Source organism: Dermacentor andersoni, chromosome 4 (genome assembly GCF_023375885.2).
Source record: "Dermacentor andersoni chromosome 4, qqDerAnde1_hic_scaffold, whole genome shotgun sequence".
Classification (NCBI taxonomy): domain Eukaryota; kingdom Metazoa; phylum Arthropoda; class Arachnida; order Ixodida; family Ixodidae; genus Dermacentor; species Dermacentor andersoni.
In genome coordinates, this window is record NC_092817.1 from 191,004,617 (window position 1) to 191,021,834 (window position 17,218).

The 17,218-nt window shown below is 48.5% G+C and overlaps 1 protein-coding gene across 2 annotated transcripts in view; it reads left to right on the top strand.

Annotated features, from left to right (window-relative positions):
- The first annotated feature begins 328 nt into the window (after positions 1-328).
- Positions 329-17,218, top strand: part of LOC129384928 (uncharacterized) — a 159,931-nt gene continuing 143,041 nt past the window's right edge. Inside the window, exon 1 of one of the 2 annotated variants that reach the window (XM_072287584.1) lies at positions 329-569. In XM_072287584.1, the coding sequence (XP_072143685.1) occupies positions 471-569 (99 nt within the window). In that variant the 5' untranslated portion in view covers positions 329-470. The remainder of the gene's footprint in view (positions 570-17,218) is intronic. The other variant, XM_055070604.2, reaches the window with a different exon arrangement.

A 17,218-nucleotide genomic window follows, 5' to 3' on the forward strand; every position in this document is an offset into this window, starting at 1 on the left:
TGCGCCAGAAGATGAATGCTAATCGCATTACTATAGACAATCATCCCCATAGGATGCGCACTGCCAGATTTATTTTGCATTTGCTAGCGCCTGGCGGTTACTAAGGCCGTTGCCGTGCCTTATTTTAGGGCTAACTAACGCCATTGTAATACCCGATCATCATTTGTCAAGTTTGCGGCACGTATTCCTGTCACTGGAGAGCTCTTCTGATGGCATGTCATGCGTGCGGTTGAATGAACGGCACCCCTCCCATGCATTCAGGTGTCTCATCTATAACGAACAGAGCTGACTTGGTCGTAAGTCCTGAATAGACAATAAACTGAAGCTTCTGGAAAGCTCAGGGTTGGGCGCCTACTTTCTCGTCTCCAGGAGCCAGGCCAAGGGTTGGAACTTCTTGACGACAGACGTGAGCTCTCGAAGTCGAAGCACAGCATTTCCACAAAGATAACAAGACAAAACTACAAGAAACCATGAGCACCATACCGTCCCCGCACACTCCCTTGACAGCAGAACTCCTCCTGATTCGTCAGCAGATCATGAGTGGCAATGGCATAAACATAATTTACCCAGTGAGTAAAACAACATGAGCATCTTTTTTACTGAAATTGCTTTTCCGGGGCATAAATGCGTGTTGGACGCACCAAAAGCTAGTACCTAATGTAGCGAGAGGTCGTGTCAATAAGCTACGGAAAAAGAAATTTTTAACATAGTCCGAAGTAATGCGCCTATGCTACAACTACACCCATATTTAAATATCTGCAAGTGTAATGCAATACAAGCAAAATAATACCGTGCGAATCACACACCTTTTGAGAATTGGTGCTGAGGGAAGTATCATTTGGTATAACGCACACAACACTCGGTATTTGCTTGGTGACATGCCGTTGGTTGTCAGGAACCGGGCTCGTTGTCGAGGGCGTGAGCTTTTTTAAGTGTTCTCGGCCTTGGTGGTTAGAGGGTATTAGTTCATTTTCTCGACGTGGGGTTTCTCTGCCTTCCGACGACTGATTAGAAGATGGTTGCATTCAGGCGTATTCTGTTTGCACACGCTCTGGAGTAACCTGAAAGGCGCACGCCAACGTATCGCCTCTTCAGAAGGACGACGACGCCCTGGCTCACCGTTTGCTGCGTAGCCAAGTTCGCTGAGAAAGTAATTCGGGCGATAGCGTTTATGGGAGGTGCAAGCATGGCGGCTCAGCTAGCATAAAAATATGGTTGATCGAGTATGAACTGTCGTAAGCTTCAATTGTCTGGCTTCAAGTGCCTTAGTGGCTGTCTAAATTGATCATATTGGACAAAATCTTGGACTCTAGATGCAACAATTCCCAATGACTGTGCCGATGCGCAGGCCCATTTCTTTTGAATATGATGATATACCGCATATCCAATAATCCGCGTACGGTCATTTCACAGCTTATCTAAAGCTCCCGTGTCCATATCTCATAAATGAATATGTAATGCCTATGTTTCTTATGAAATTTTGATAGGAACATTCAGGCAGAACCAATCTCACGCTGACTGTTGACATTGATGCGATTAGCATCACTATAGCCACAGCCGAAAGGCGACATATAGACCACATTCTTATAGCCTAGTAGACCGAGCGTCAGCCGGGCCGCTACTCTCGACACCAGGTGCTGCCTTCTGGTGAGGACTGCGGGGAGCGGGAAAGAGTGGCTGCATTTGCAGTGCGTATCCGCATATTTTTGCGAGTTAGAGCGAAGCTTTTGAGCGCCCGTTCACGCACCGACCATTAGCAACGGCGTTTTCCCTCGGCGTAGTCCAGCGAACGAGCACAGCAAAATATGAAAACGAACGCAAAGCGCAGCGTGTGCAGAAAAGCGCAGTGCCGCGCAAGACTTCCGACAGGCGCTACGAGGTGGCGCTGGTGGACTGCGCCGTCTGTGCACCCGCGGCGGTGGCGGCGAACCCGGGTGCAAAAAAAGATGTGACTGAGTCCTCTTTCATAAGGATCGGTGAGCGCGACAGGGCAACGTGCCTTCACAAAAACTGTTGGATTTTGGTTTCGTAAATTCACGAATTCGCTGCGGCGAAAGGCGCACGTTTACAGGTCGGCGACAATGTTGCATGTTTGTTTAGTGCGCGCCGTCCTGTTGGCGAGTGGTGACCTGGCGCCGAGTCACTTTGGCTAAGGTACGAGCATTTTGTTCCTGTCTTGGGTAGTCAGTTGAGTTGCGACGTGCTGAGCTTCAGGAATGATCGTGGCATACTTCGCAGCGTGTGCCGCGAACGCGCGAAGGCGTTCTGCTTCAGGCTTGCGCGTCTGTTAGACCAAAGTGAGATGCGCCCGTTGTTGCCTTTCCGCTTAGCGCAACAGTTTTCTTATTTGGTGCCCTCGCAAGAGAAGCAGTAGCCGGCGCGTAAACTCTGCTGATTCATATCCGCACGCGACGAGACGTCACAGGCTAATCGGACGCAAAAGACAAACCATTTGCGGAAACGGTGTGGTCACATCAGCAGAAGGTCTACACCGCCTACCCCAGCCTACACCGTGTTGGATCCTCCACTGCGCAGAGGCTACCGAAGCGCTCACTGTCTGTGTTCGTTAATGTCATGATGCAATACTTCTCTTCAACGCTCCTAGATGGCGGGACCGTCGCTGTCAAGATTGAACATATTTTACGCATTCGCGCCGACGTCACATTCCTTACAGGAAGGCGATGGTGGACCCCGGCACAAAACACTTTCGTCTTAAAAAGGACTAGAAAGCTCGCCTTCTCCCATAGCGTTGACCGCAAGCGTTTCTCCGTAAACAATACGGTTGCGTGAGCTGTAGTTTCAGAGAAGCGGCAACTATGTGGCCGGTCTATATATTATAAAGCCGCGCGTCGCAGCTCTGCCAGTCACTGCGATGATAGGTGCGATGGCTCAATATATCGCGAAATGAAAACATTCATAGAGCAACGCTCAAATTTCGAATTGAGGAGTATAGTAATCGTCGGTGAATTTTTTGGAGGTATTCTTGCTGCAACTGCTTACGTGTTTGCTTCGGACGTGTTCTTATCGCATCTCTTGAGTGCGATGCACAAAGTTTATTCGTCCGAGTGCCAGTGTGCGTTCATTGGCTGCACCAAAACCAGCGAACGAGGAATTTGCTGATGTAATAGCCCTGCGTTCGATGGTCGCGGAGAAACAAGAAATTTGTGTTTGTGTGGAGTGCATTCGGCTCTGAACTCAAGGTCCTTCCGGCGCCTGAGAAACGACCCTGTAGGATATCATAAGAAGCCAACAAACAATGAAACCAAGGAAAACATGAGGGGAATTACTTGTGCTTATTAAATGAATTAAAGAAATGATAAATTAACGGAAATGAATGTGGACAAAAAAAGAAAAAACTTGCCGCAGGTGGGGAACGATCCCACGTATTCGTATTACGCGTGTGATGCTCTACCAATCCAGCTACCGCGGTGCCGTTTTCCCATCCACTTTCTTGGGTATTTATGTTTTACTGCCATAACTAGCCCTGGGAGTGTTAGCCAGCGCCACCATTTAAAAACGTTGGCTGCACAAGTTGCACATCCGCCGCCATGTGTACCATCCTTCCTGCCGCAGGCATCACGAGTACGTGATCATTTTGGGTGAAGGCAATTGATCAATAAATCCACATATGCTACCTGAGGCCATCAATGTTGCCTTATTCCCAAGAAGGCTGATGGGAAAATGGCGCTGCGGCAGCTGAGTTTGTAGAGCATCGTACGCGTAATGCGAAGACGCCCTGAGGGCGTCTTCGCATGCCCTGAGGGCATCAATGTTGCCGGCGTCGGCGTCATACAGTCATCATCATGCCGCCATGCTCATGGGTGATTTGCGTAAGCGAGTGTCATAGCAAAGTGCGATAATATACGGGTGTGTTCCTATATCTGAGCAACTAAAGTCGTAGCATTACTTCTACACATGCTAAAAAATATCCGAGGGTACCTAAGCACATTTGATGAGTTGTGAACACGAAAACATTAACGTCTCATTGAACGGCGCCAAACAGCGCTTCTAATATTGCGCGAGAGAGAGAGAGATGAATTTATTTACAGAAAGGCAGAGAGGTCGGCCTGAGCTATAACTTGCTCTGGCCTGCTACTCTACACTGGGGAAAAGGGATGGGGGGGCGAAAGGGCTAATGAATGATGATGGTACAAGTAAGAGATGCGCATACACAAATTCGCAGAGTTGTAGCATCTCTAAAGCCGTAGCTATAGCGGCTATAGCGGCTCTTGTTACCAGGGCTGCGCTGTTTGCACTAGTCAAAGGACCTAAAACTAGCTCGTCTGATAGCTGTCTCTCATGGATCTTTGCAATGGAAGAGACAAGTTGCAGTCGTTCTTGCAACTACGCGGGACACACACAAAGTATATGTTCCAGTGTTTCTGGCACCTCACAGCATTCACAGTTTGAGCTAGTATCACTGGCACCTATCATATGACTATAACGGTTGGTGAATGCGGCACCAAGGCGAATCCGGTGCACCAGGCTCGTGTGGCTTCTTTTCACCTTGTGAGGCATACGAAATTTCATTTCTTGGTCCCATTTGTGTAGTCTCTTGTGTCGTCGATCTGGTTGGGTCCAGTGTTCCAACGTAGAGTAGCGGTTTACGCGACGAAGTAGGGCGTTTGCATCTGTTCGTGAGAACGGAATGCGTACTTCACAAGCATTATCTAAAGCAGTTTTCGCTTCAGCGTCTGCCTGTTCGTTCCCGATCAGGCCACAGTGGGAGGGTATCCACTCAAAGGTGACATTGTGGCCATTTCTAGTTGCGTGGTCGAGACGCTCTGTAATTTCTATGGCAATGAAATAATACAGGCCCCGTCTGAGGACACAGAATCGTTTGAAGAGCTGGCTTGCAATCGCAGAATATCGTCCATGCGTGAGGAGGCTCCTCGGAGAGAAATCGAAGTGCCTCCCGGAAAGCAAAAAGTTCTGCGGCACTTGATGTTGAGCTATGGTCTAGTTTAAACCGCCGAGCGATGATCATATGTGGAATGACGGAAGCTGCAGTGGAGGCATATGGTGTGACAGAGCCATCGGTATACACGTGTACAATATCTCCGTACTTTGCAGAAATGTTCCACAGGGTGAGTTGCCTGAGGCCAATAGATGCAATGGATGACGTTTTAGTAATTCCAGGTATCTGCAATGTAACGACATGTTTAGACAGAACCCACGGGGGTATTCTTGGAATACAGTTGGGAGAAAATCTCGACGGCAAAGCGCTTTGATGGCGCGATATAGTCCTTGAAACGCTGGAACCTGGGCGGGTGGCAGCGAGCGCTGACAGAGGGTGGTGCCTGTATCGGGTCAACATGCGAAGGTACATTCGAAGAGGCTCGCAGAGCAAGTATACCCCAGTAGGACACGCACGAGCTTCCGCTATTGTTCCATTGGTTGACGTGCATCGTGCGAGGCCTAAACATGTGCGCAGTGCTTGAGCTTGAATGCTCTCCAGCGCGCGCACACAGCTCAGCCCCAGCGCTGGTATGCTGTACCGTATATACCCTACAAATAGTGCGTGGTACAATTGGAGTAATGACGACTCCGAGTGGCCCCATCTTGTTCTTGCAACGACGCGAAGGACGTGAACAAAACTTTTCAGCTTTGACTTCAGTGCGGCGACGTGTTTTGACCAAGAGAATCCCCGGTTTATGACTAAGCCAAGGAATCTGTGGTGTGTAACCGTAGGTATCGCTACTCCGTTAACAAATATCGGATACCTGGTCATTTGGTTTCGCGTGAATGTAATAACGGAACATTTTTCTGTTGAGACTTGGAGGCCTTGACGCCTCAGATACTTAGCTGTGATTGTCACTGCACGTTGAAGCCTAGCACGCATTTGGGGACGGGTGGCTCCAGATGTCCATATGCATATGTCGTCCGCATGTGCGCTAATCTTCACCGTGCTAGGAAGTTCGAATGCAAGACCAATCAATGCAACATGGAAAAGAGTTGGACTGAGAACTCCCCCTTGTGGAACACCTCGATGTATATGGTACTGTCCGGCATCGCCATCACTTGTCGACATATACACCGTGCGGCCACTGAGGTAGCTAACAATCCATGCATATAGCCGGCCACCGATGTCTAGATCTTCCAGTGCATCAAGGATTGCATAATGGAGTACATTGTCGTATGCACCCTTAATATCAAGAAAAACAGCTCCAACTAACCGACGGCGACTTCTTTCCTGTTCAACAGTGGAGACCAAGACGATAACACCGTCAATGGCAGAACGGCCTCTTCTAAATCGGTGCATAAAATCAGCAAAGCAATTATTTCTCTCTAGAAACCATGAGTCTCTAGATCCATCGACCATCATGGTTGAGACAGAGGGCTCCTTGATACAAACGTTAGGTCTAGACAACTGCTGTAGGACGTGCGACGAATAAATGCAGGAGACACGTCATTGAGCACATGTAGTGCCTGACTACACATGAAGTCGGCTAAATATTTTACACGAGAATTCATTGAAGTGCTACCCCAATGGGATGGTGCGCGGTAAAGTCACCAATGACAATATGAGGACCTTGCGGTGCTTGCAGCAGAGACATCAGGTGCGAACAATAGATCCTCTATCTTGGGTGGATGTATCCTCCAATCACTGTAACCGTGCGACATCTGTGTTTTATGGTAAGGCATACGTAATCATTAGTGGTATACGATGGGACGTCATGTCTGAAATACACTAGATCGTGACGTATACAAACTAACACTTTGCTCGAGGTTTGGTCGTTACGAGACCACATCTGGACACATCCAGAAATACAGAAAGAATCTATATTAGGTTCACAGATAACAATAACTGGAAATTGGTATTTAAATACCCACTGTCGCAAATCCGGCAAACGACTCCGTAGACCACGAGCATTCTTTTGCATAACAAGCGATTCACGCATCCATTCTTCAAACATCATCGCCATACTTGCTTAGTGAAGAACCACTAGCAGTGGTTCCAACACTTCAAGTATCTGTACGGCAGCCTTCGCAGCCGGAGTATTTAGGCCGGAAAGAATCCTGCGCATGGAGCCTATCAACTTTTTCTACATACTCGTGACATCAGTGTCATCCATCTTTTCATTTTCTTCAGTGCGTGTAGGAGTGGTGTATAAGAGCGTTCCCGCAGGTTTTGATGGTAACGAGGGCCACTGAGTCTCAGATGTGTTTGGGGCCGATGATGAGGCGCCTTGTACTTTCGCAGCATACAAAGGCTTTGAGACACGTGCTTCTTCATTCGTGAGACGAGGAGGGGGTGGATGCTGCACTTGAGCTGTCGTTCCTCCTACGCAAGGAGGGCTGCAGTCCCGTTGATGTCGGTGTCGTGAACGGCGTCTGCGGTGGCGGATAGCCCTTGCCGCTTTCCGGTGCGTGGAATGATCTCTACCGATCTTCTTCAGAGTACCCATTTCCTTCCTGATCTTTGGGCACTCTTTTGACGCTCCGTCGTGAGCACCAGAACAATTTGGACACTTCGCAGCAACGTTGCAATTGCTGTCTCCGCGAGGTCCACCACTTCGTTTGCATGTTACTGCACCCTTGCAAACTGCACTGACACTTGTGGCATTGTAAAAGCCTCGGCACGTAAGGACCTACCGGATGCCTCACTTATACAACCTTGACGTGTGTTGGCAAAGTTTCCGACTGGAACACTAATTTCACACATCGGGATCGTCCAAAGCGGTGAAAACTGACCACAGGAGCCGACGATGATAGTAGTTTTGCCAGGTGAGTGTCTGTAATATCAATGTCCACGTTGTAGATGACGCCTGTCGTCGCTTCCTTGCCGTATGTGGGGAATACACGAACAGGGATGTTTCCAGACTGAGTGACGTTTTTTAGTGTCTCCAGTATTGTCGGTGTATTGACTTCCACCAAGAGGGTGTTCTTTCGGGCGTTTATACGTATTTCTTCTACTTGACCATGGGCAGTTTGTTCAATATATTCCGACAAGCTCTGCCTGTTCAGTGTGTTTAGGTTGTCTGTTGTCGTGGTTGGTACGTATGCAAGAGTGTATGCTTGCCACTTGCCTTTTTCTTCGCCTGGCGACTGGTCGGTGATGTTCTTCGTATCTTTCTCTTCAGACGTCGGCTTGACACCTCGGTAAGATCGCTGTCCGAGCCCATATCAGTAGAGGAGGCATCAGATGACTCAATCGGGACCATGCTGGGGTCGAAGCGGTCACTCACGTCACCGGCATAACGAACTGGCCGTTCAGGACCCAATTGCTGGGCGGGGTTTGGGTCCCCCATTGCAGAGGACGATGTCCCCCAGTTTTCTTGTCACTGATTGCACAGATCGCAGAAAATAATATAGAAAATGCAGAGAGCTCGAAGCTGAAGCTGCTCGCTACGATCACTTCTTCATCCCTAATATTGCGTGGCTTGTAATGTACCATATCGGTACGAGCTGCCCGAGCCCGCAAGCAGTAGCAGCCTGCAGTGCCGACGCCGCAAGCCACCGGCGTGGCGATGCCCTTCGGGCGATGCGTCGTAGTGGTGCCAAAGCTCCAGGAGGCACTCCCTTCCGTCAGCACGACTCCGTCGAGGAACGCTCTTGCCGAGAGCGAGAATGAGGTTGAAGTGGCGTCGTGGCGATGCCTTCTCCGGCAACATATTGTGGGATAAACTGGAAGGGGAAGGCTTAGGCAACGATTGTATGTAGATTTTGAGAGATATTTACTTAGAAAATACAGTACGCGTTGAATGGGAAGGCATGAGGCGTGAGGAGCAAGTTCATATCAACAAGGGACTGAGGCAGAGGTGCCCTTTATCCCCACTGCTACTTATGATGAACATGGTGAGAATGGAAGGTACGCTAGAGGGAAGCAAGATTAGGTTTAATCTCTCATTCAAAGAGGCGGGTAAAGTAGTAGAGCAGCAGCTTCCACGTTTGCTTTATGCGGATGACATTGTGTTGCTAGCTAACAAGCAAAGTTATTTGCAACGTCTGGCTAATATCAGTGGACCGGAAGTCGTGAAGTTAGGTTTGAAATTTAGCGTTAAAAATCAGGTGTTCTGGTATTATATGAAAGCAGTGAACAGACAGTGGAATGCAGGGCGAGAAAATAGCGTGAGTAAAAGAATATAGACACGTTGGTATATGGATAAACGAAGGCGATAGATATCTGGAAACACAGGAAGAAACAATAACAGTAAGGAAGAAAAGTAATGCAGACATAATGAAACACAGAGCGCTGTGGGGATACAATAGGTACGAGGTGCTCCGGGGTATGCGGAAAAGTGTAATGGTTCCAGGACTTACATTTGGAAGCAAGGTTGATTGCTTGAAATCGGGAATACAATCAGAACTTGATGGCAACCAAAGGTGAGTGGCACGCCTCGCATTGGGTGCTCACGAGAAGACTACAAACGAAGCTGTGAAGAGTGATATGGGCTCGCCAAGTTTCGAAGTGATGGAAGCTCACAGTAAAATTAATTTTGACGAACGACTGAGGGATCTAGAAGAAAGCACATGGGTTTGGAGAGGGTTGAGGTATTTGTACAGGAAAAACATTGATTCACAGTGAAGGAAAAGGAGTAGGAAGCTTACCAGCAAGTATGCGTCCTCTAGGGTGAGCAACACAGCAACAAAGAACGTCAAGCGGAAAGTCAGAGAGGCTGACATAATCTCATGGGTGGCGGCAATGGCAAAAACAAACCTGCCATGAGTAACTACTTAAGAGGAAAACCAAATCACTTAAGAAGCCATTTATGATGACTCAAATGGCAGCTCCTTACTTTTCGAAGCAAGATCAGGGTGCCTAAGAACACGCACTTATAGAACGAGATATAAGAAGGAAGGAGAAGCATGTGCTTTCTGCAGTAAAGCTAGGGAAACGACGGAGTATGTTTTATTAGAATTTGAAGATATCTGCCCAGCGGTCGATTTAAGCCCCTGTGCGCTCCTAGCAGCCCTTAGGTTCAGCGAGAGCAGTGAAAGTAAGCATGTGCACAACAGAGATTAGTAAAAGGCGATTGGAAGATTGGTGGAAGAAAACAAGAGAAACGACAAACCACGGAGGCGTACTAAAATAAAGTTCCCAATAGTGGTTCAGAAAGCGTCGTAACGGGAATTCTCCGCGGGCTTTTATTGTCCTTTTCCTTCTTTTTCTTTTTTTAAGACAGATTGGGCATTAGGCCATATAATAACAAGAACGTGGTAGCTGAAGGCACCACGCCGTTCCAAAAGGGACGCTCATAGCATGCATCCATCCATTTATCCATCCACGCTGTCTTGCCGCAAAATGATGACGCAGCACTAAATGCGGAACAGGAGCCCGTCCCAAGTTACCAGGACGCGAGATAGGCCACCGACGGTGGATGACAGGGCGTGATTATTCCATTTGTGCACACGGCGCGCGCAGTTCCGCGAACCAAAGAAGGCTAGTGCACGAAGCACTGGATGGGTCCAGAGGAGCATATGAAGCCGCCGTTGTTCAGCAGCCAAGAAATGCAATTAAAGGAATTTCTGAACGCGAAATCCAGTACTTCGACGGACGCCACGCCTAGGAACTGCATTGCAGAGAGCAGCGGCAGGTACGCACGAACCATCGTTGACCTGCCGTTATAAATTTTTTATTCTGTGCAGGTTCATTACTGTAGAATTGACGCCACGTAATTACTCGTTTCTTCATTGAAGATCATAATTTCCGATTTCTCTGTGCCTTAACTTAAGAGCTAGATTTGTCGCGGCTTTCCCACCTGTATTCGCCAAGTGCCTGTAAATCTCTTTTATTGTACGCTAGTAGCACTGTGTCGTTTGCATACATCAGTTCGGGGACCTTCGGTTGCACGATTTGCCCATTATGCATGTAGGATAAATCAAACCCCAAACACTGTTCTCTATTCGTGTTGTTGTGGCCTTAACATGAAGGTTGAGCATATATGCAGCAGTCCTTGGTGAATTTCCACCACATTATTACATTTATCGGCTTTCCCATACGTTTGGTACTCCATTGTCTCTATATATATCTCCCTCAGCAGTTCCACGAAATCGCCATCTATGCCTTCGTGCTTGAGAATATTCCATAACGATTCCCTTTCTATGTTGTCGTAGGCTTCCTTAATATCTGGAAATGCTACCCATCAAGGTCTACTCTGAGCTGCTGAAATCTGTTTGCACTGAATTATTTTAAGCACAATATCATCTATGCGTCTGCCTGATATGAACCCATTCTGTAGTTCCCCCAGTAAATTATCTTTTTTCGCCACCCACGTCGACAGTTCTAATTTTATGGCTTTCATTATCATTCTCGATATTACCGACGTTACTGTAACTAGCCTGTACGAGCTCGTCCTCTCTTTATCACATTGCCCTATGTAGATGAGGTTGATCTTGCTTTCATGCTACCCAACTAAAAGTTTCTTAGTTTTAGTTTGTTGCTCAAGGGCATTAGTCAGCAGTGCCTTGCTCTTTGGACCGAGGTTTTCGATTAGCTGTATTGGGGTTTCACCGTCTAGTGCGGTAGTGCTATTAGGGACATTTTCTTCTGCTTTCCTCCAGTAAAAGCTTTCTATCCAATATTTTGATCTCTCAGGCTTCTCTGTTGTTGCTGAATCTGTATGTGTGTGAAATACGCTTTCTTTTGTAGTGAAGTTATCCCTAATAACGTCTCAGAGGTAACGCAGCACATGGTCCCCCCCTTCAAAGATGTTACTGTCTTTATCCCTTATAGCCGTTTGGCAATATTTACTTGGAGCTGCGAGGACTGTTAAATGGTCGCAGAGTGTTTTTGTGCGCCTTTGTTTCTTTTGCCATCGTTATCCACCCAACGTTCACTTGTGCATTTGATTTTCTCTTACACGAGCTCACTCGCCACGCTTTTCCTTTCTTGGGATTTGTTCCATCTAAGGAGCACCTGTTCTTCGTGAAATCCCAACTTTTTTGGCTAACAATTACTGAACACAGAGCTATAAAACTATGCGGTTGAAAAATCTGCTTTAGAGTTGCCTTTACTGCCATCATCAATGATCTTAAGCTCGTCGTGATCTGCAGTGTCATCTGAAATGCTACTGGGCTGGGCCTCACCAGTGGGCAATCTGTCACACACATTTAGGGAAGACTAGAGCCAGCGTTTCGCCATCTGCAAATATAGGAGCAGTATCCATTAGTACTAAGATTATTTCATTAATAGCGCCACAGCACGTACATGTAATTATGCTTGGATCACAACTATCAGTTGCAAATTTTGTTGTGAAATCTTGTTTCTTAGCATGCGACACACTGACCTTTTCGAGAAATCAAATGAGAAATCAGATCAAATGGTAGGCTCGCTTCCGAACACCCGTCTGTAATTTGAAGTCTTTTTTAGCAAGTGTAGAATTCATTTTTTTTTTTTGCTTTTTTGTGCCTCGCTCTCACCGAACACCGGTCTGGGGGTCACCGTCCTGCGAGAGAAGCACATCAAGCGGCTCCCGAACCGCACGAGTCCGAAGCAGCAGCGTGGCGAGCTTCCGCCTTCACTCGCCCTTTGGGATGCTCTGATGGCATGCATCGCAAGCAATCAGCTATCAGGTCAGCCTGTTCTTCCTGTAGATCACAGAGAAGATGAGCAAGCAAAGAAAAGACTACGTGAAGATGAGATCGAGACAAGGGAATCTACAGGAGACAACGAAGAGATGGACCAGAAGCCTTCACTGTTGTCTCTTACAAAAAGAGAAGAGCAGCAGGCGTTCCTGTTATATTGAAGCCAGCTCATCCCTAGAGCAGCTTATGGAACGTAAACCTCCTGCAAAGTTAAAGTGACAACGAAGAGGAGCGTTCGCCGTCTTGCAAAAAGGGCTGTCACTGAATAAATGGGCGCAGTGTTTCCGTTCTTGCGTGAGCGTTATTAGGCACCTGGCCGTGCCGCCAGATGCCGTAGCTGCCTGGTAGCAGTAATAACAGTGGCAACAAGCAACGAGCCAGCACCTTGAGGACAGTGAACACTCCTGCCATGGCGTACCAAGTTCCACTGTTTGACGACGCCAAGGACAAGTTGTCGTCATACTACATCAGAGTCGACTCGCACTTCGAAGGTAACGACATCGTCGACAACGCTAAAAAAAGAGCGCTTCTCATCTCGGCACTGGGTTCGAAGCCTATCGTGCTGAGTGGGCGTTGTGCCCCGCGGAAGGTGAGCGAGTCAACCTATGCGGAAGCGGTTACCATTCTCGAAGAATTTTACGCACCCACGCAAAATAAATTAGCCGCAAGCTTCAAGTTCTTTACCCGCATTCAAAGGGAAGACGAATCAACTCAGCAGTTTATCGTGGAGCTTCGACGCCTGGCTGATAAATGCAACTTCGGGATCATGTTGAGCCGCCTGTTGCGAAACAGGATAGTGTGCGGAATTCGCAGCAGTGACGTGCAGAAGGCACTGCTTTCTCACCCGAAACTGACGTTGCAGGAGGCAGAAAACATTGTGTTTGCTGCAGAGGCTGCACGACAGGGTGTTCAGCTTAGGAAGCAGACGGAAGCGAAGGAAGAGACCGAGTTTCACAGACGAGCGGGCGATAGACGGCAGAGACAGGCAGGAAAAAACCTGCAGTCAGGTGAATGGATCGTCGAAAGGCTGTCATCGGCGTGGAAGCCGTTAGCACGGTGAGGTGACTTGTGCCTTTAAACACGCCAAATGTTTCAACTGTAGGAAAAAGGGGCACCTAGCTACCGCGTGTCGATCTAAAGGAAAGCTACTGCAGCCGAGCTTGGCACTGGGCAGCGGCTCAATGGAAAATGCCGAAGCCGAGCTCTCCGAACAGCTGTATAAAAGTAGACACTAAAGCCACAACCAACCGCATATAGCGGACTCATCAGCCCGGTACGACGTAATTTTTGCTGCGGCGGAGCCGACATCTTGATGACAATCGACACCAGCTCACCCGTGTGCGTGTTGTCCTGGGACGTCTAATGCCAACTTCGCACCAACTGGCCCTGCCTTGAAAAATCCAGCTTGAAGTTGTCATAATACTTGGGTCCGTTGCCTGTAGCCGGAAAGCTAAAGCTCCCAGTTTCATACTGTGGCACGACTGTTACGGCCTCACTGACCGTGGTTCACGTTTCCAGACCAAGCCTGTGCGGCCGTGATCTCATCCAGGCACTGAACAACGAAGGGGCTACGGTTTTGAGCGTGTTCAGCATAAAAGAGCAAGGGCTAAACTTGCAAGCAACCCTGTGTAAGTACGAAGACGTGTTTGGACCTGAACTGGGTGTGTTCAAGGTTCCGCCCGCTCATCTATGCATGAAGGAGGATGTGGTTCCAAAGTTCTTCAAAACCAGGGCACTTCCATATGCAATGCGAGAGCAGCTTTCTAACGAGCTGGACAGGCTTGTTAAATCCGGAGTACTGTCCCTGGTGGCTCACTCGCAGTGGGCTGATAGTTCCGGTAATGAAGAAAGAGGGAACAGTTCGATTGTGTGGCGATTACAAGCTGACGGTAAATACCGGCTGCGTGAGAGAGCAGTACCTACCCCCGGTAATCAATGACCTTTTTGCTGCACTGCACAAGGGTGACGTTTACAGCACACTGGACCTTCCAGAGGCCTACAACCAAGTTCCCCTGGATGAGCAGTCAAAGATGCTGACCGTCAGTAACACACATCGGGGATTATTCTGCTTTAATTGCCTGCCATTTGGTGTGTCTTCGGCCCCAGCTATCTTTGGCGCATCGCTTGAAGTGCGATGCGCCACCGAACGGAATCGGAGCGGTACTGTTCTTCGCATTGGCAATGTTGACAAGCCTGTAGGTTGTCGAGCTCGAAGACTTGCCAAAGCGGAAAGGAATTAATCACAACTTGAGCGTAAAGCGTACGCCCTAGTGTTCGGGGTATCAAAGTTTCGGGACTACCTACTGGGAAGAACATTCACCTTGATCACAGATCACAAGCCGCTGGTGGGTCTATTTCGCGAAGATCGTCCCACGCCCATCATGGCTGCCGCATGAATTCAGCGTTGGTCCTTGCTGCTGGGAGCATACTAGTACAAGATAGAGTACAAACCTGGCTCGGACAACCTGAATGCAGACGCAATCAGTCGGGTTCCTCTGGAAACCACCGAGGACACTTCAGAGGAGCTGCACGAGTGCGTGCACTCGCTGTAGCAGCTGGTTAACTCGCCCCTTTCTTCGAAAGCAATGAGACAGTTGTCGAAAAAGATCAAGTACTTAGAAATGTCAAGTTCTACGTGCTTCACGGTTGGCCAAAGGAGCGCAATGCACCCGATCCGCGGTTGGAACCGTACTTCGCACGAAAGAGTGAGCTAACCGTTTACGAAGGTCTCATTTACTGGGGTCACAGAGTCGGAATTCCCGAAGCTTCTCGTGGTGACATGCTGCAACTCTTGCGCGAGACGCACCACGGAATGTCTGCAATGGAGGCATTGGCCCGTACTGTGGCGTAGTGGCCTGGCATCGGCGAAGCTATCGATCAAATCAGTAGGAATTGTACTACATGCATACAAGCAAGCGCAATCACGTGGGCGAAAGTACCAGTAAGCTGGCCACTAACGCACGAGAATTGGTCACGTGTACAATTGGAATATGCTGGTCCAGTGAATAACACCATGATTCTAATGGCCATAGATTCATCTTCGAAATGGACCCAAGCCACTCCAGTGCATCATGCCACAGCACAATCGACAGTTACATCCTTGCGTGAAATCTTCTGCAGGCTGGGCATGCCAAAAACCATTGTGACAGATAGAGGAACTCAGTTCACGTCGCAGACTTTCACGAAGTTTCTGACCGAAAATAGCATAAACCATTTTTGTACGGCACCATATCACCCCCTATCGGATAGGCTTGGTTAACGTGCTGTGCGGACGCTGAAAGATGGCCTCAACAAGGTTCGTTGAGCTGACCAGTCTAAACGATTAGCTGAACTGCGCTTTAGCTACCGTAGAACGCCCCTGGATGAAGGACGATCACCGTCTCAACGTCTTTTGGGATATCAGATCCATTCTCCGTTGGACACGAGCCTTCCACCACCCGTAACCTTTCCACAGGCTGATAAAGAAAGCAAGCTGAACCCGAGAACTGCTGTCTGGGCTCGCCACTTCGCAGGACGAGAAAGGTGGCTGCCAGCCACAGTGAAAGAAACAAGATGATGTCGAATGAACACCGTTGAAATGGCAGAAGGTGAGCTTCAGCGTCACATGGATCAAGTCTGTCCTGAATACAGTCCTGTGCCGGCAAAACCTTCGCAAGGTCCACCAGCTCGTGTGCCGACGCCAGCAGAAGAGGCTGATCCAGCTGTGCTTCGTAGATCGACCCGTATAAGAAAATCCGTACAGCGTTATTCACCTTAAGAAGGGAGAAGTGCTGCGAAGTGAAAGTGACAACGAAGAGGAGAAAACCGCGTTCGCCGTGACGTCATCACACGTGCCGGAGCTGCTTGAGAACGTCTTGAAAAAGGGCTCTCACTGAATAAACGGGCGCAGTGTTCCCGTTCTTGCGTGAGCGTTATTGTGCTCCTGGCCGTCCGGCCAGATGCCGTATCGGTCTGGTAGCAGTCATAACCAGACCCAAATGTTCTGGCTTCTGTGGTCGTGACAAAAGCCCAAGAAAAGATACTCAACCATCGTATCAACAAGGATGGCAGCTTCATCCTGACAGTGTCTACACTTCCTGCAGCTAATCACCCCCTCGCGGTGACAGATCTGTCGGTTATTACTGTAGAAGCTCGAATTCCATGCTCCTACTCTGCCATGTACGGGAGGATACAGATCGTTCCTGTGTACTCGTATGATGACCTCAAGGCGTATCTGAGCGAACAAGGAGTCATATCTGCTAAAAGGCAAGTTTCGTACGTCCCTAACCAAGATGGCGTGGTAAAGAAAACCCGAAGATGCTCGGTCACCCTGGAATTCCCTAAGGAGGCCCTATACCAAACGGAGTGTGGCTTAGATTCTGCAGTTAACCTGTGAAGGAATACAGGAAGTCCGCTACTCAATCTTTCAGATGTCAAAGACATGGACATATAGCGAAATATTGTAACGGCCCCATCCGCTGCAAGATACGCACTGGTACACATACGCATAAGGAGTGTCGTCACGTTCACAGCCTCGATGTGCAAACTGTAGAGCTGAGCATGCTGCGTCATACGGAGGGTGTCTCAAGAAGAAATCAGCCACTCTTGCACAGACAATGGAGCAAATCGAGGGAAAAGTGCGGAAACGATGAGAACCACCACCGAATCCGGATGTGATACATCCATCTACAAACGAAAAGCAACACGACAT